At 39.6% G+C, this 19,673-nt stretch overlaps 2 protein-coding genes across 4 annotated transcripts in view; both read left to right on the top strand.

Annotated features, from left to right (window-relative positions):
- The first annotated feature begins 8,365 nt into the window (after positions 1 to 8,365).
- Positions 8,366 to 19,673, top strand: part of LOC148416702 (cadherin-24-like) — a 43,613-nt gene continuing 32,305 nt past the window's right edge. For all 3 annotated transcript variants that reach the window (XM_088425060.1, XM_088425061.1, XM_088425062.1), the window contains exons 1-2: positions 8,366 to 8,659; positions 8,961 to 9,039. The gene's annotated coding sequence lies outside the window, so the exon portion shown is untranslated. The remainder of the gene's footprint in view (positions 8,660 to 8,960; positions 9,040 to 19,673) is intronic.
- Positions 17,919 to 19,297, top strand: LOC148416703 (proteasome subunit beta type-11-like). The gene has a single exon (XM_088425826.1). The coding sequence runs from the start codon at positions 18,515 to 18,517 to the stop codon at positions 19,295 to 19,297; it is 783 nt and encodes a 260-aa protein (XP_088281952.1). The 5' UTR covers positions 17,919 to 18,514.

Genomic DNA, 19,673 nt, shown 5'->3' on the forward strand with positions numbered 1-19,673 from the left:
TAATAAAAGCTTCATTATCATGGATAAAACTATATAAATCCCTTTAATATGCATTCATATTATTTTATACAAATAAACTTGATTCGACTATTTACATACATACATTTAAAATATTTTTTCATATTTTTCCCCACTTTTCAGCATAACACAATTTTATTTATTTGTTTATTTATATATTTTTCCTGTAATTTTATATTATTTTATACGTGCATAAATGAACAAATATAAATTATTTATATTTATATAATTTTTAATTAAGAATCAATTTATAATAACTTATAAACATACATACTTATATATATATATATATATATATATATATATATATATATATATATATATATATATATATATATATATATATATATATATAATTTTATACAAACATATACAGTAAATACATATAGATTAATATGTATATATATTATGAATTTTCCAAAATATACTATCATATGTATATAGATCTTTAATTTTTTAGATCATTTATAAATACATCATTTTATTTTATAGACGATTCAGGGCTGCACAAATAATCTAGATTTTTATATACATACATACATACAATACATACATACAGTACATACATGCATACATCCATCCATACATACATACATACATACATACATACATACATACATACTTTTATCATTTTGACTACTTTTCCCCACTTTTCCGCATTGTAAAATCACCAATCATTTCGAGTAAAGGGCTTGATTTGTGCACGGTGATCAACTGTTGGTCAGCGCCGGTATGCACGGTCTCCAGCACAATGTTAAAATAAGATAAGAAGATAAGAGTGGATTTTCAAACCGCGTGAAGAATGTTCAAGCCCAGGGTGTCGCCAAACATCCACATCGTCTACCCGGCGGCCGGCCGCGAGGCGTTAAAAATTTTAAAGCGCCTGTAAAGTCGATTGTCTCATCAAATCATAAAGTGTAATCTGCTATCGTGTTCACGTGGCAGGGATGATCTGCAAACAATAAAAAGCTCATTTTGGACGGCCCCTTTTGTAGCCGCCTGGAGCTTATGTAAGATGTTTTGACTGCGCTTGTTTGATTTTGACCGTAAACACGTGATGAGTCACCGATATCATCCCTTGGAGGTGTATCGCATCAAAAAGATATTGCTCCTTTTTTTATGAACAAAATACAAATGGGACTGTCCATCCATATATAACCATTTTTTTTAATCATTATCTTAATGAAACGAGTGGTAAAGGCAATATCGGCCAATTGATCGCAAGGTGCTGGGCGTTAAATTGAATTATTTCAATTTGTTTGATATTTTAAAAATGAACTTGAGATGGAAATTTACTCAAATTTGACCGCTAATTGTTGTCTGTTCCGTTTATGAAGAACAAATTAAGAAATAATGATGACTTTTACAGGCAGAGTAAAAAAAAGATTCTAAAAATATCTCTTACTGCGGAAAATTTCAAGGTCAACTTTTTACCTTTTCTGTGTCTGTGCCGTATAGAAAAAAAGTGTAGGGAAAAAAAAGAAGTTCTAATGAGGACTTTTACAGCCAGCGTTAAAAAAAAAAAGAGATAACAAAAACTTTTCTTAAAGTGGAAAATTACAATCTCGACTTTGTACCCCATTTCGTTTCTGTCATTTATGAAAATACATCAAGAAAAAAAAAATAAACGATAATGATGACTTTTACAGGCAATGTAATAAAGGGACTCGAAAAACACATCTTAATGCACGAAATTACAAGCTCAAAATTTCCCCCTATTCCGTTTCTGTGAAATTTACAAAGAAAAAAAAAGCGGAAATTTACGGAATCAAATTTTAACCCATTTTCTGTGTCTGAAAAGAAAAGAAATTATAACGAGGACTTGCAGCAAGTGTAAAAAAAAAAAAAATGACAAAAACTTTTCTTATCGTGGAAAAGGACAAGCTTAAGTTTTTACCCCCATTCCATTTCTGTGCCATTTACGAAAAACAAAATCACAATGAGAAATTTCACTTGCAGTGGAACAAAATCACAAGCTCAGCATTTGACCCCTTATTTTGGCTCTGTTCCATTTATAAAGAAACAAATACGTGGCAACTTCCAATCAATATAAAAAGGAGATTTCACGAAAATTTCTTATGGCGAAAAAATTACAAGCACAATTTTGTCCATTTCAGTTTTTCCATCGGAAAAAATAGCATTGACCCTCTTTTTCCGTCAGAAATCCCACAACCCAAATTCAGCGTTATGCCAAGAATGTCCTGTATCGCAAACACTACTTTTTTCTGCACGATACATTTTGCTATGCTGACCTTGATCCAGTCACACAGTTTTTTTCAGTTTTTTTTTTTTTTTTTTTTGATGCCTGGCTAAACAAGCTAAGTCGATAAGATTCCGGAATGGCCCCCACACATTGTGCTCTTGCACGCTTAATCATGCTGCAGCGATACGTGACGTTTACTCACATATTTGGACTTTTCAGGAAGGGAACCACTGAACTGGACTCGACCTTGGATGCTGTCAATCACGAGTTCCACGCAGCCAATCACAGGGCACAGAGGGACGGGCAACCCCTAACACAACCAATCACACTTTAGATATAATTGAGAATGTCTGATTTACCTGCCATGCATGTTTTTGGAATGTGGGAAAAAAGCAGGAACGCCTGGAGAGAACTAATGCGGGCAGGCACAGGGAGAGCATGCAAACTCCACACACGAACGCTGGAGCCAGCTGGAATTGCACTCGGGACTCTGAACTGTGAGGTGGACGTGTTAACCACTCTTCCACCTATATATATATATATATATATATATATATATATATATATATATATATATATATATATATATATATATATATATATAGTATAAGTACCTGTATGTGTATGAATTGCATTATATTAGTCGTTACTGTTCATGTTATATATAATGATAATAATAAGCATCATCATGATCATAATGTAGACAATTAACGAAAGATTTGATTTATTTAAAAAAAAATATATAATTGTGTGCAGAATTTATGTTTCACTTATCAAAAACAGAGGACAAAACGTGTGGCGTTTGACATTTGATGGAAAATTGCTTCACTAACGACAGTAAGAACAAAATAAAGGCACATAGCATTTTGCAAAGGAGTTGCTAAAACCCAAATTTTGTTCCAATTCATTTGCTCTTAATTTGAAACGAAAGCTGTACTATTCCTGTCATTGGAATCAAAAGCCTGTTAAAATCTGTTCTACCCCTTCAAGTATCCCCATTTATTAAGCACAGGAATCACGGCACCAACAAGCCATGGAGGGCCCCCCCAATTGTTGACCTGGCAATTTTTGTGCTCTCTGAGGTAGTACAAAAAGGCCCTTTTACACAGTCAAGCCACGCCACACATCAGTAGCTGCTTGTTATGTTCACCATTTTTCTTCTTTTATGACTTGAGTGGGGGCCATCACACACTTAATAAGGGTCATTTGACAAAGTGACACTGCCAAAGTCCAGCAGAATTGCTTGGCCATTATGTGTTATTTTTAGGCCCCCGGTGCAATTGTCTTATGTCCGCATTGCACTTTAAAAGGGGACGCGTGTGGAACCAAAGACCTAACCAATGACCTCACCCTTGTAAAATATTTTCTTCAGCTCGGTACTGCCGAAGCAGCGCAAACATATTTTTGGATCAAGTGATGAAAAGAAAGGCATGCAGCAGTTTGCAAACGAGTCACGATATACTGGAACACTATTCGGCGATAAGTTGCTTGATGTTGTAGTTAATTTGCTCTCAATTTGAAATGAAAAAAATGAACTGTTCCTCTCAGGCTTTAAAAAGCTTTAAACTAGATTTTCTGATACTTGCAGAAACTGCAAAAGAATTAAAAAAAACATGCAAAATAAAATGATAAATATGACCATGACATTAGGAATAATTTAAAAAAAACGATCAATAATACCAGCAGATGTATCTGAAAATCTATCCGTGTACAGCCAAGAATCTTCAATCTTATACAAGGGCGACAAATTGATTATTGCACATACTCAAATGTGCTTTTCCGACAGCAGTGGCTCATCCACAAACATGAGGTAACAGCGCCATCTCAAGGCATGGGAGTCAACAACAAGTCTTTCTAATCTGACAGCAGACAAGCGCAGTAGGCCTTTAAAACAGAGGAGAAATGCAAATGTTAGAACAGTGAGTGTGACGCTGTGGAAATCTTTCTTTAATGTCTTATTCATGGCCCGCGACCCGTTTGCATTGGCACTGATTTCAATTATTTAAAGAAGACACACGCCACAATTATCCAAGGAAAATGTCTGGGCGGTCCTGTGTATAGTATAGTATAGTATAGTATAGTATAGTATAGTATAGTATAGTATAGTATAGTATAGTATAGTATAGTATAGTATACTACATCATAGCAAGGCTCAATTTTTTATATTCATATTTTTTGCAGAGCAGTGTTTTGAGTGATTGACTTTTTCTAAATTTCTAATTTGTGCAGCAGATTTATGTCATGGACCCGAAGCACCTATTTTTGTATTAGACAATATTTCTTCTTTTGATTATTAATAATATCATTATTATCATTAAAATTATTACAGTTATCAAGGTTGAATGGCTTTTTTTTTCCTCTATGGATTTTTTTCTGTATGGACTACAGATGGGAATTAGCGACTTGTTAAATCTAATGAAGACACATTTTCCATTGTGATCAATGTCACTGCATGCTGTTCATGAAATTAAAAAGAAAAAAAAGCAGCTTACAGCGATAATAGATGCGTCAAGCTCATTGGAATGCAAGCGGCGTGGAAAAAAAACTTCTAAATAAAAGCTTGAAAATCTTCTACACTCATAATTCTGAAGCATTTGGCCGAATGTGAGCAGAAAATCGGGTCGCCTTTTGTCAGCAGTTCCATCATCAAGAAACACAAAATGGCCGCCGTGGTACTTCCACCTCCAAGCATCACTGTTTATGTGATCCTGTATAATATGCCACCATGTCCAACCACAGTGCTGTGTGCCTTACTCAGAAAAAAAAAGTTTGTCCTTGGTTTGCATAAAAGCGGAGCCGATGATGAGAAGCAGAACTAATAATAGTAATAATAACAACAATCATAATAAACAGCGGGCACAATGCACCGGCCTGTTTTTACGGCAGCGCCGGCCAAGTTTAATTAAGTTTATCGCCCTGCGATGAGATTACGGCCGAGTAAATCTGTCGCCCCCCCCCGCCCTCCGAGCGTGGGTACGCTCTGCCCGTCGCCCCGGCGATAATGAGGAGTTAGGCGACGGACGCTTCGCGCCGCGCAGATAAACGCCACGTGCGCGCAGAGGCCGAGGCCAAATGAAAATGGGGAGCAAAATTCCGTGGCTTATCTGCTGACAATCAGAAATGACGAGGAACCGGGACGTGATTACGGTATAATCGTAGCTCTTTTGTTAATTTTCCCGCAGATTGCTTTCCTTCGTAACATAGTATTGTTTTAAAAGACCGGACAGCATAGTATAGGTTAGCTTAGCATAGCATAGTGTAGTGTTGCATACGGTGGAAAATGAAATTCATAGACGAACTGAAAAGTGTCAAATGATACTGTAGCTCGCAAGCTAATGCAATGCAATGCTACAATATGCTACGCGAAATTTTGCAACGCTGTGCTGTACTACGCTGCACTATTTGTGACACGATAAACGGTAATGACATACAAAACACCTCTGAATTTTATTTTGAGATACAAAATATTTGAATTGCCGGAATTGGATATTTTATGAAAGGTCACATCAAAACAAAGAAAGTTACTTTACATCATTTATATTGATTTATTTAGATGTTTTTGCTTTTAAAAATATATATTTACAGTTGACATCCGCTTTTCATGATGAGTTGGGACCTGGCCAGCGTGCATAGCAAAAATCGACATTTGCCGCTAATCGTTTTTAATTTATATAGCATGATTTTACCTGTCCGGCCCACCTGAAAATACATTTTCGCTCTCCTCCTGCTAAAATGACTTTGACCCAAATGTAACAAATATCTGCACCAAAGTCAGTATTGAATTCCCATTGGTACACAGTAAAGTGTTATTTTCGAATATCAATTTCTGAATTTTTCAGAAAAATTGCATGTGCCTGACAATAGATTCCATCATCTATTCTTTGGCGAAATTTAAGTCGTTATCATTGTTTATATATTTTTGCCAAAGAAGTTATCAAAATCTTTTTTGGATAACATTTGCATTGGATTCAAATCAAATGAGAGCATTGAAAAATAACGTTTAGAATAGGAGGACTTGACCATAACTCATACAAAACAAGGGCAACATAAAAAAAAAAAAATCCGTGGAACACAAGCATTTCAAAACTCGCGAGTGGACGCATGAGTGGAAAAGTGTGTTGTGGTCACATGAAACAAACGTGTGGCGTTCTTATGGGGAAATGAATGAAACGTACAAGCCGGGCCGGCTTTATGACCGCATATTTTTATGAATATTTCAACACTATTGAGGAAAAAAGCAGCACTTGGTAGCACACAAAAGACAGGGCTGGTGTACCTTTTATATATATATATATATATATATATATATATATATATATATATATATATATATATATATATATATATATATATATATATATATATATATATATATATATATATATATATATATATATATATATATATATTTTTTTTTTTTTTTTTTTTAATCCAGCCCGCCAAACTTGAAGAAACTATCAATCAGGATGAAGGATAGCAAAACTATGTCCTTTAAAATAGTGACTAAAAGAGCTTTATTATGTTCATTTAATTTTCCCTTGTTTTAAGAGTCATTTCAATAAATATTTATAGACATGTGACCTGAATAACACTGTTGTAATGCTTTTGTTCATTTTCTATTGAAATATTTTTTCTATTATGTGGTGGATTATCAAAACACTCCATCCATCTGCTTCTGGTCCAGCCCTTTTTTCAAATTTTACAACACTTTGGCCCTCAAGACAAAACAATTGCCTACCGCTAAGTATATTTCAATAATCAATTCATATTTACCGGTACACAAAAAGCTTATTTTCTCCACTTTTTGATCAAAACCGGCTGTTTTTGGTGAAACCAACCCATTTTGATGACTACAGAAGAGAAAATGGGTAAAAACTCAATTTTCTTGAAAAAAAAAGAGACAGACACTGCTTTGAAAAACATATTTTAACATTTTTTTCGGATTATTGGCATCTGTGAGGGATGCTGGTCATAAAGTGAACAGTAACTAAAGCTAATATCCTCCCAATGGTCCCTGGGGTTGCGTTTGGCGAGCCCCCAGGTCATAAATCCAACACCTCGACGGAGCTTTTTTTAAAGGTAAAAAGACGAATGACTTATAATTCACCCCACGTAAAGATGAAAAATATCAATCCTTAAAATAGTCTCCAACTTGTTGAGGTCGCCCCAGAATAAAGCCTCTAAAGCTCCGGCAGCGGCGGCTTTTTTATATTCATGAGATAAAAGAGAAACATTTGGCAATCTGTAAGCCGGGCGACCGCGGCGTTTTTAGATATGCAAATAAAATGAGGTTGCGACCTTGAATTAGCCGCTGTCATTGAAATGAGCTGCGGGCTGCGGCCCGTTTGCTTGGCTGCGCTAATAAAAGACAGGGAAACGTCTCACCATGGCAGTGCGTTGTGGGATTCCGCTCGCCTCCTGATGCCCCCAGAAAAACTGCATGACACACTTGCTTGTCATCAGATGCACTTGGATGAGGTCGGGTGCAACTAAAAAAAAACAAAGGGAAAAAACAAAACAAAGATACTAAGGGTGTAGAGCTGCGGTGTCAAACGTATGGCCTGTGGGCTGAACATGGTCCACAAGGAGGTTTAATCCTGGCTGCAAGATGATTTTTGGAATAAAAAGAAAACAAATCGGACTGAACCCATTTTTCTGCTGTCCATAATTAATAGACACAAATTCTTACGTTTATGAGCAATGCAAAGATGAGCAACTTACAAGTCACCGGTCACGAGGAGGTTTAATCCAACCCGGAAGATGATTTTGTGATGCATTAAAAAAAAAAAAAGTCGTCTGTCCGTAATCAATCAACAAAAAAAAATCTTACTTTTACAAGTAACGCCCAGATGAGTAATTTACAAGTCTCCGGTTATGTGTTAGAATGTTATTTTTGCTTCATTTTGACGCGATACTGATTCGGAAAGTCTTATTATTTATAAATGTTGTTATTAACTGTTCATTGTTATATTGACAAAGGAATAATTAAAGCATTGCAACGATAGAACGTGTCAATAATTTGAACAAATGCGCGAGATGACTGCAGTACCAGCACTCCAATCTAGATGGCGGTCATGCGCCAGTCACTTTGCTACCCGGCAGTAAAAAAGACAACGTGAAAAAAAATGGCATCATGGCGGCTGGTAAAGGGTCAATAAAGGGTCGCCCGCCAATGAGTTTTCTCCGGCGATTGTTTGTCAGGGCGCGTAGGCTTGGGAGGAAGCGTAAACAAAAGCGAAGTTGCCAGACGCGCTATTGCTAAGCTAAATGGTAATAAGACATCAAACTTCAACCGGGACAGTCCGAATTTGCAGCCTTTTGTCCCGAGTCTCAACAAATTTCCGAGCCCATGTATGTCACAGTTAAACCAATTAAAACCGGAACTAGAACTACCGGAACCCCCTGCTCCTGTATCTACGAAGTCATGACCGAATGAGGGTATGTTGTACCAATTGATTTCTTTTTTGGTTTCTCAACCTGGAAAAAAAGAAAGAGCTCTAATTCAACGAACAGTGAGCCAGTGCGACAGTACTCACGCAGTTGACTGGAGATGCGTTCAATGACCACTCATACAGTGGGACTTCTCATAGGTCAACATAAACGCCAATTCATTGCACCACACAACGATGACATTTTAAATATTTATTTGCCAAACCTAAATCAAAACAGCAGCATGTCGACTCGTGTTGTTATGAATAGTCTCTGGTAAAAAAAAATGAATTACATATTTCATTTTAAGCAAACTTGGAAGGGAAGACAAGAGGTTTGCAAAAATGGAAACCTTGTGATGCAAGACACCTCGTTCAAGTCTATTTATGGTGAGTGATATTTTTAAATCATTTGTTTTTCATTTTATCCTTGAAAATGTCTTCAAATTAAATTGGTTTGGGGCACTTAAACGATTGCAACATAAAAAAATTAAATGTATTTTGATGGAAATGTTGATGTAATGAAGGCCTCATGCTACGATTCTTTTCTTTCTTTTTATTTTCTTAGAAAAGCTTGAAAATAGAATAGAAGAAAGCTTGAATACTATTTGAAGAATTGTTCATGTTTGGCCAGGGTGTTATTAATTGTAAAGACGTTTACGGCCCTCGTATATTTAAAAATAAATCAACATAAACAACAGCTCGTTTCTCGAACAACTTAAAATTGGGTCATTGAACTAACCGAATTAGAAATCTGAATTACGTCTTAAAAATCCCTAGAGAAAAGATTTTTCTCTCTTGAAGATCGCAACGTAAATGTGACAATACTATAAACAACAAATAATATTTTTAATTGAGTAAATATTTGAGTGAATTTAATATTTGAAAATGTTGTCTTTGCATGAAATAGATTTTATAAATAAACCTCAGAGGTAATGAGGACATCCATAATCTTCTATAATACGTCAATGGCATTTGCATATAAAAGGCATTTTATAAATCATTAAAATGCAACCAAGTTCGGTTAACTTCATAAAAAAAGAATCCAGATGAAATGAAATATGCAAATGTATATTTGACAATAGTGAAAGTTCATTCTCAGTACGTTTTGCCTCAAGGCTTTTTAGGATTCCGCAGTGCACAATGCCGCGCCGCCATTGGCTACCTCATTCAGTCCTCGGAATATTCGGAGTACGTGTGATTAAAAAAAAAAAAAAATAAGAACATTCAAAGCGCAGTTCTTTCAACACCCCATAATATTGTCTTCTTGGCAATCCAACCAGCAAACTATCCACACGTGTAGTAGCCTCCTTTTATCTAGATTTAAAAAGGGAAAAAAAAAAGTTTGTTTGTAGCTTTTTCCACTCTATTCTAATCAAAAGTAACCTGTATTGATTTGGCCGAAAACACCGGTTTCTGACCAAAAGCAAACATATCATATTTTTACATATAAAATAATAGCAGAACATTGATGTATTTAAACATTTGATGCAAATATTTGTTGATTTTGTGACCTTACGCTGTGCAACAAAAATGAGACTGAACAAAATGGGTTTTGAGGAAAAATAATTATTTTCACCGTCAAATTTTGTAAAAATCATTTGTTCCATTGAATAATCTAATAGTCTGATGAAAACTGCATAAAAGTGCATCAAAATTATCACGATTGATGTGTATTTATCGATTACAGGTGTTTGCTTGGTATTGTTTTGTTGTATATTTATGTATAATTATATGTAATGTATTTATATATAAACATATCTCTGTCGCAATATTATTATATAACAGTGGCTTTTTCATTTTTTATACCTCACGTGAAATATGTTTTCAGCCAAGTACCCCTGGACCAGTGCAAAGCATTTTTGGATAGGAGGAAAAAAAAAAAAAGGCTAAAAACATCAGAAAATATCGATTATCGACTTCCTTCATTATTGGCATCCGCCCTGGAAAATCAATCATAGAAATGTCAGAATGGTTGCATTTTCAAAATATACGTTTTAATCATCTGCTGGAAATTTCAGCTCCCTAGTGAATATTTTTCAATTGATTCTTTGATGATTTCATAAAAAAGCAAAGTCATTTCAATAATTTATTTATATTCAAAAGGATTTTAATGGCAAAACAATAATTTATTTAAAGAAATACAGCACACCAAAAAAAACAAACGATGCGGTGAAATTTTTTCCACATTTTTCAACAGGTGAGATACTAATGCACAAATACATGTTGACAAACCTAATTAACGAATATACGCGTCATTGGCAGTGAACGGTCGGATTCCAGTCGCCTAATATAAGATCCCCGGCATTGAAGGAGTGAATGGCGATCTGCATTCACTTCATGAATTCCTCAGTCATGAAAACGAAATAAACCACGCTAAGCACTGCAATGCAAAGTAAATGACTTTGGTTACGGACACTCGTAGCATTGAGGGAAATAAAATTGCAAATGAGGGATTATTTCCACTCAGGTTTGTTTAATGCGGCGTGGATTTCATTCCGCCACGGAACATCTGAGCCGGTTTAGCCACATGCGCGCCGAAATTCCAAGGTGAAATGTTTGGGCCAAACCCGCCGGTGCACCCACCTGAACCCGAGAAGGCGCTAATTGAGCCCCCGGGCTAGGAAACAGGAAGTGGTATTCGTGCGACGGCCGACAGATTGATGAGTGCGCTCGTAAGGAAGGCCGGCGTGCGGGTGGAGCTTATTTTCTCCCACCCCCTGAAGGAACGGGCATCAATCAGCCAATCAATAAGTGCCACCGCACACACACACACACACACACACACACACACAAAAACACACACGGTAACAACGACGACGACCGGGCGGCTCGTGAAACATCAAGCGTTTCATTTGATCTTTTCAAATGGACTCACAGCGCTTTCATCAGCAGCGCGGAGACACTCAAGCGTGTCCGTTTTGACATGTAAAACGGGGGACGTTCGATACCACTTTGTTTACAGGCCGAGACCAGTACCAGTGCTCAACTCTTGTGTAGTCGGTCACTTTTACCTCTGGTCTACCAATCAATAGAAAATTGTGAAAACCAAGTAAGTACTCTCAAGTCAGATTTCCTTTACCTTCGGTATCGGTGGTTGATATCGGCAGCCTCCAAGAGTACCCGATACCTTGAAATAAGGCCAATACTTTACAGGCTGATATCGAGAAACGCTACCTCTATTGCTTTTGAAAAAAAATAGGTTGTGTTAAGTCAGATTTGTTTCGTCTTAAGTATCGGTGGCTGGTATCGGCAGCCTCTACAACGGCGGCGTTAAACTCGTTATAACTTGCGGGCGGCGTAGTGGAAAATCTATTCCCAAGTGGGCCAGACCAGTTAAATCACATTTTTACAACTTTAAAACAACAACTTCTGTTTTATTATTCTTTTTGTAAAACTGTTCTAAATAGTACAAGCACAACATCACTATGAATCAGAAAATATTCCAAGTTTTTCATTATTGGAAAAAACTGGAAAAATCTGCACATTTTTCCACAAAATCATCTCTTGGGCCGGATTACACTCATTCGCGGGCCAGAACTGGCCCACGGTCCATATGTTTGAAAGAAATGCTCTTCAAGTACCCTAAAAAATAGGCCAGTGTTCCATCCATCACTAATTTTTCCATTGTGTGTCTTCTATCATTAGCAATTCATCGTGAAAGTTAGCAAGCAGTTTTGAACACTTTTGATTGGTCAACCATTCGTAAGTCATTTGTAACAGTCGCACGTGTGTGTCGACCATCCATATTTTCACGTCGTTTGAACATGACAGTACAAGCGGTCCGCATCAAGGTTGTGTGTACTTGAAGAAACACACAGATGTTTACATGATGTGTTTACATCAAACGCGCCACAGATTTGTGTGCATTAGGTGCGTTTCAAAGACTGTCCAGATGTTTGCGTTATGGGGTTGTGTGAACGGGCGGACACATTTTCACATCATGTTTCTGGGCGGATTGCGCGCGCGTTGGCAGAGAGGCCCGATGTGTTTGCGTGTGCGTTAATTGGGCCATAAGCCGCCGTGTGGAAAGGAAGCCGACAGCTGGCTTAAATAACAACATGATCGCTTTTAAACGGCGTGTGGTCAGCAAACAGCGTGCGCGCGCGTGTGCGGCTAAGCTGAAGATTTGCCACACTCAACGGTCAAAAAAAAAGGCAAGGAAACGACAGCCCCCTCCTACGAAATAATCAAGATTCGGTTAATAAATGTTGATCATTTTTATTTTTGACAAAAAAGAAAATTGCTTTTAATTTTATGCAAGCTTCACAATTATATATATATATATTGAGATCATCAGGCCTCTCAAGTTATGTAATTGTCTTAAAAAGCAATCGTGGTCTCGGTGCTTGGCATCAGTGACTTCACACGCGTTTTAGAATGATAAAGGCCAAGCACTGGTGAGCTTGGAGTGCGCGTGGGCCCCTTTTGTCATTTCAAGTCCTCATGAAATCCCAATCGAGCAGATGGTCTTCAAAGTGGTGGCGCTCCTCATCTGGAGGGCGTCATTTTCTTGAAAGATGCGCGCGGAGGCTCCTCAATGACCCGCTGCTGTTGTTGCGACTCGTCCCATTCTCCCACGCTGCATCATCCGGGCTAATCATTGCCATTGAAGATGCCAATCAAGGCTATTTACAGCCTCCTGATTGGTGTTTTTCGCCAAACACGCGCAATACAAGTGCTGATTATGTCCATGTGGTGTTCACTCTATGGTGTTTAATGAACACCTTGTTCCTGTACACAAGGGGATTTTTTGTTTCCCATGCACTTAAGAGGAGAAAACGACTTTTGAATCTCCCATTGATTTATGTTTGTCATTTACGCACCTTTGTGCTGTTGTTCGGGCGGGGCAAAACCTCATGTGGGTGTTCCTCCATCAGATTCAACACTTGGCCCCCCAAATATTAACAGCAAAAGTAACCATGCTGTTCATTTATATATTTATGAAAGTGAAATAGGAATGTTTATTATACCATCATTTTAGTATTATGACTTTTGAAGACTTTTGCATTATGGGAGTCCAGGCTAAGCCAATCATCAAAGTCATTGAAAGGCTTGCAAATGTCATAAATTTGCCGCTAGCGCCACCTGGTAGTTTTAGGGAAGGGGTGTCCAAACCCGATCCTCAAGGGCCACTATCCTGCATGTTTTCTAGGTTTCTTTACCCGACACACCTTATTCGTATGATCAACTCAACAGCAAGTTCAGCAGAAGCCTGATAACGATATTGATCGAGGACCGAGTTTGGACACCCCTGTTTTAGGGTGTCATCACAAAAATTTCTATTGCGCCCCGTTTGCGAATTGCCATTGAAAGGATTCATGCAAAACCTGGAGGAAATGCATGATAAAACATTGGGTTTTGAATAGTATGTTAAAAATTGACAATGCAGTAATTCCAATTTTGAATGGCAGTAAATGAGCCCAACATGGGCTAACTTTGAGACCTATAGGGTGTGCTGCTCGACCTCACGTTTGCAAGCCTTTAGAACGGACGGCAGCGTGGCATATTGAAAGTCGTCATGTTTCGACAATCAATGCAATATTTTAGCCTCCTATTGTTTTTTAATGCTTTTCCTACGATAATCACACATCAAAACATCAAAAAGCCCGAGTCTGGTCAAAATTTCCCCCAGGGGTTCTATAGCATTGCGAGCCCTGCCGAATTGTATTTTTAGCGTGTGCCGCAAAAATATGGATCGCGGGCCGCAAATGGCCCCCCAGCCATAGTTTGGACACCACTGCCTGTCACAAATAATTCCAGTATTTCTAGTACACTGAACAAAGCATACCAGCACTGTAAATAAGCCTTACGTTGGATATTCACAGTATAACATATAAATGACCCACTTGAAATTCCTTTTTTTTTTTTTTTTTTTGTCTATATGGTGAACATCTTGCCTGGGTTCCATGCCCTAAAAGTATTTGTTTGTGATTTTCAGCAGCAAATTGCTCCATATGGTTTGGACTTTCCCAGTTGGAAAGCAAGCATCTCCGGGGACTTGACAGCTGTTCTCAAAAAGAATCACAACAATTCACCAAATGGAAAGTAGTTCTGCATGCAACCGTTAAACAAATGTTTATTACCGCCATTTGCGGGGAGTGCAATCTCACCATAACACCCTGCAATCTGCCAATAAAGGCGTTCCAGTTTAGTCTATTGTAAAATATAAATATATTTTAAAAAAAAAAAAATTTTTAGCTTAGCTTTTTCTCGGTCCCGATTTTACCAAGTGTTTTTTTTTTCACTTTTTTTTTCAACAGTGTTTTTCACTTGTTTGCATTTTTTTTCCTCATGCTGTTTTGTTTTGCTCATGCGGGACAGGTTGCCAAGGTCACCCCTGATTATCGTCTGTGAAATTTAACTTGCAGAAAAGCTGTGTCCAGCGATCGCTTCTGTTTTTTCCACGGAATAAATTTGGGCCACTACAAAAGTGTTGAGCTGTGTAAACGGGCCGTTTTGTGGGCCCGTATCGGTCCGTGAATCAACTGGTTCCGGGTCACATGGGCTGCACCCAAAATAATGTTTCAGTTTATCCTTTAGTTCATTTATTTGTGCTTTATTTGGCTTGATCTTTGTTTTTGGCGCCACCTCTGGTCACTGTTGATATTACATTTTGTCACGAGGAAGGACGGTGTGGTGTCCACCCGCCGGTTCACAATAAAAATCTCAAGCGTTAACCGGTCTGTGGTGATTAAAAAGGTTGGGGACCCCTGCTTGAAACCACAGGTGTCAAACTCATAGCTTGGGGGCCAGATCCAGCCCGCCTCATCATTTCATGTGGCCCTTGAGCTGCTAATTATGACTTCAAGGTTCTGACTAAAATTCGCTAGTTGTTTTGAACTTTAAATAGTTTTGTTTTGGAAGCGACAAGCCATTTTTGTGACCGATCGCCTTTTTGAACAGTTTTTACTGGTTTGGTTTTAAAAACGGGCAAATGTGTAACGATCACACTTGGAATCGATTTGACTTTATACTCATAACGGCCCTCTGACAGAATCTAGAAGTACGATTTGGCCCACGGTTAAAATGTGTTTGACACCCCTGCTTGAAACAATTGCGCCAATGTTAAAATAGTCGTCGGTTAATTCGATTATTCACCGATTAATCATATATTCACCGATTAATCGATTATTTCGACAGCTCTGACTTATAACCGCACGTATGCCTCCGCCATGAATTCCTCACGTTGGCCTTTGTGTCACACGCTCATGAATGACGGCGTCCCCGCCGCCGCAGATATGACACTCGTATATTTCAGCACAGGGGACCCATAAGGCCGATGATAAATACGGCGCGCAGTCGCACGCCGCTCTCATCTCACAAAACACACATCATCACTCACGCTATCTCAAAGCGATATCAGGTGGACCCGCCGGCGTCCGTCGAGCGGCGTCACCACGCAGTCACGGACGCTGTCGCCATCAAGGTGATGGATGGCGCCGCAGAGCAGCTGATGGCGGAAGCCTTCCACGCCGCGGCCCACGAGAGGCTCCAAACCCGATTGGGCTCGCCGCCTCTCGGCCTGCCGGGCGTGAGGCTGAATTAAAAATGAGTGACCTCGCCGTCTGGCGCTGACCATAAAACAAGAGCACATGCAACATGGAGGGGATACTGGGAAAAGTATTTTTCCCATGATGCCATTGGGTCTTCCATTGCGCATAGCCCGTAGCCTTTTGGGAAAAAATTGCCATGATCTTTGCATTTGTTCTACAAGTAGACCGTATTGGAAAATCGGTTTTAGCATTTGGCCTTCATTATCAAAATTAAGAACAAGATTTGTTTATTCGAATGCATGCTTTCCATTCAGCCTTTTCCCATAATGCCACGGGGTTTTGACAAGCACAAAAAATTTGCCATGATGCTAGCTTCTTAGCACTTATTCTACAAGTGGTTTTATCATTGAATCTTCACTTCACTGATCTTCACATTATTTGTATGATTCTGGTTCAGCCTTTTCCCATAAGGCCGCTGGGTATTGACAAGCACTGAGCACTAGTATTTTGGGAAAAAATTGCTATGATGCTAATTTTTTAACATTTAGCATACAAGTCCAGACATATTAGGCTGTAGGTTCAAATGTACTTGTTTGCAAAATGCTAAAAACATAACTATGTTTCCCATAATGCTTAGCGTATAAAATTTGGCCTGTGCATACCTCATGGCATTATGGAGAAACTTTTGCCAACAATTACTAGTAAACATATGCAAATAAATACGAACATACATGCAAATATATTCGAATAAGTTTCCCCTTCCAAAATACGAATACTCGAACTTGGCAGTTCCTTGCTTCAGCGATATATTTGATTTTTATGGGAACCGCATTCAAATTTGACCCCAAAATGAACAGCGTTCAACTTTAAATGTCTTACACTTTTAATCTAACATCGGCGCATTTTATAAACGGCAACCGGCATGCTCTCAAATGTAATAGTGGCACATTTTTACAACCGCCGACCAAATTACCCACACTGAGAGCAATAGGAGGTACAATTTAAATGTTGAATGCAGTCAGTGGAGATACATCCAGCGGTGATAACATAACGTGTGTTGGCTCTTAGGCTAATTAAAAGCGGGGATGTGATCCAGCTGCACATTGATTTCAGCAGCTGGCGTCGGCCACCCCTCGAAATTTCTGGTTAACACGCCGCGGCCGTAATGGGACACCTCACTTTTTTTTTTTTGTTGTTTTTGCGCACGCTCGGCTGGACTGATGCCGCATTAGTCACCCTATTTGGGATTCTATCTGAGAACGATCCACAGGAGAGACGCATCAAAAGCCGCAGAGTCTAACTTCATTTGATCCGTCGACTCGCCGGCCTCGCCTTGACGCGTCTTTGAAGAAATGTGATCTGAAAAAGGACCCGGGTCTAATGGCTCACAGGCTGCTATTTGGCTTCAAAGGAGGGACGCGGTAAATGTTGCTGATGCCTCGGGTATAAAAAGCGTACAGCTTACAGAAGACGGGTCAGGACATCTTTTTTGTGATCAACAAAGACGGCGGCCGAGACGGCAAAGTATCTGAAAATACTGGCAAACACAAAGGATTGAAGACAAGGTCCATGACGAAAGCAGCGCTCGCACCAGCGTGTGAGAAGTTTAACGAACGACCGACAAAGACGGAATCCGTGAGTTCAAAGGTAGAGGGGTAATAAACCATAAATTCTGCTTATCCTTCATGTAGGAAAAGCGGACCGGCGGATCGACTACGGATGATGACAAAGTCTTTATAACGACCAACCACGAAGGACCGGCAAAGATCTTGAAGAACGGTTAACGACAAAGAAGATAAAAAGGATCAACGTTGACGAATTATCAAAGAAGATACGGTCAATGGCGACAAGTGACTGACGAAGAATCGCAACCGCGAAGAGACCGAGACCGAAAACAAAGTTCTAGAGGATGCTTTAAACTGGAAATGTGGGATAAGAAGCAGAAGATCTACAACTTGTGCGTGACGCGGAAAGGATCCGCAAAAACCTGAAGCGCTTGTATACGACGTGTAAAACGGATTCAGCTAGCATCGGCGTAATATTCTTGTTGTTTCTTGTGACCACCTGCTTTGCGAGCAAAGAACCTTTCACTTGATGTTCATGAGGACTCTCCGTGAAGCGGAGCCGTACGGATAAGTCTGTTCAACGCGGAAATACTTCTTTGGTTTTGCTTTCTTTTTGTAGTAGTCACCTCACGCTTTGAATAGGAGTCTTCCTTTGATTATGTTTCTCCACGCTCTCTCAGAGTTTTAGACTGCTTTGTTCGACCTGATTCCATTTGAAGCTTCAAGTTGAAAGAACCCCAAAAGACAACTTGTTTCGCAGACTACTTTACCGACTCCTCCTGAATACTGACTATTCGACAACAGATGGCATTGCAAGACGTGTGCAAATCTCAGGGGTGCGCTCATGCTACCAGCCTGTTGGACTTTTACATCCCAGCTGCGGAGTGTCTGAACAAAAATGTCCTCCAGTCCAGCACGGTGAAGAATCCCCCGCCTTTCGCCCTGTCTCACGGCACCACCACTCTGGCGTTCGCCTTCCAGGGCGGCGTCGTGGCGGCGGGGGACACCCGCTCCAGCTGCAACGGTCTGGTCGCCAACCCCGACGCTGAAAAAGTGGAGCCCATCCACAGCCACCTGGTGGGAACCAGCTCGGGTACGTCGGCCGACTGCGCCTTCTGGAAGAGGATGCTGGGGAGGGAGTTGCGGCTTTACCGACTGCGGAACGGCCGCCGGGTGTCCACGAGCGGCTCCGCCAAGCTGCTGTGGCACATGTTGCTACCCTTCAAGGGCGCCGACATGTGCGTGGCAACCACTCTGTGCGGGTGGGACGCCAGCGGGCCCGGTATCTACTATGTGTGCAGCGACGGCACCCGTCTCCGAGGAACGCTCTTCTCCGTGGGCTCGGGGTCGCCCTACGCCTACGCCGTGTTGGATCAGGCGGTCAAGTGGGACATGACCACGGAGGAGGCCACCGGGGTGGCCAGGGAGGCGGTGTACAGGGCCGCCCACAGGGACGCCTACTCGGGCAATTGCGTGGACATCTATCATGTCACCTCCGCGGGATGGACTCGGAGGGAACGCGAGGACTTGAAAGATGAATATTACAGAGGGAACAAAACCGTTCTGGTCAAAAAATCGGATTCCTGAAAATGACGCATAGCTAATAAAAGCGCCGCTAGTCGCAAAATGTTTAAGAATTATTCACGATTAATTGCATTGCAAAGGCTTGTAACATTGAATAAAATCGTGGAATTTACATTGTCAAGTACAAGAAGCTTTATTTTCAAAAACCTGTTGTAATAGATTTTTTTGGGTCTGGAAAATTATTCTTTTCCAGTAAAATACAAGTGTTGGACAAAAGTACCTCAAGTTTCTCAAAGTTGCCCACTTCTAGGTTGAGTTCTCAGCGTGTTTTGCTTTGAGATGTTACGGCAAACGTACAAATAAGGCAGTGTTTGATCTTGGCTTTGCAACAAACAACTTTTTAATAAACACGTTGCTTGACCTGTAATCTGAAAAAAAA

This window comes from Hippichthys cyanospilos, chromosome 10 (assembly GCF_059441005.1).
Source record: "Hippichthys cyanospilos isolate Australia breed blue-spotted pipefish chromosome 10, RoL_Hcya_1.0, whole genome shotgun sequence".
Classification (NCBI taxonomy): domain Eukaryota; kingdom Metazoa; phylum Chordata; class Actinopteri; order Syngnathiformes; family Syngnathidae; genus Hippichthys; species Hippichthys cyanospilos.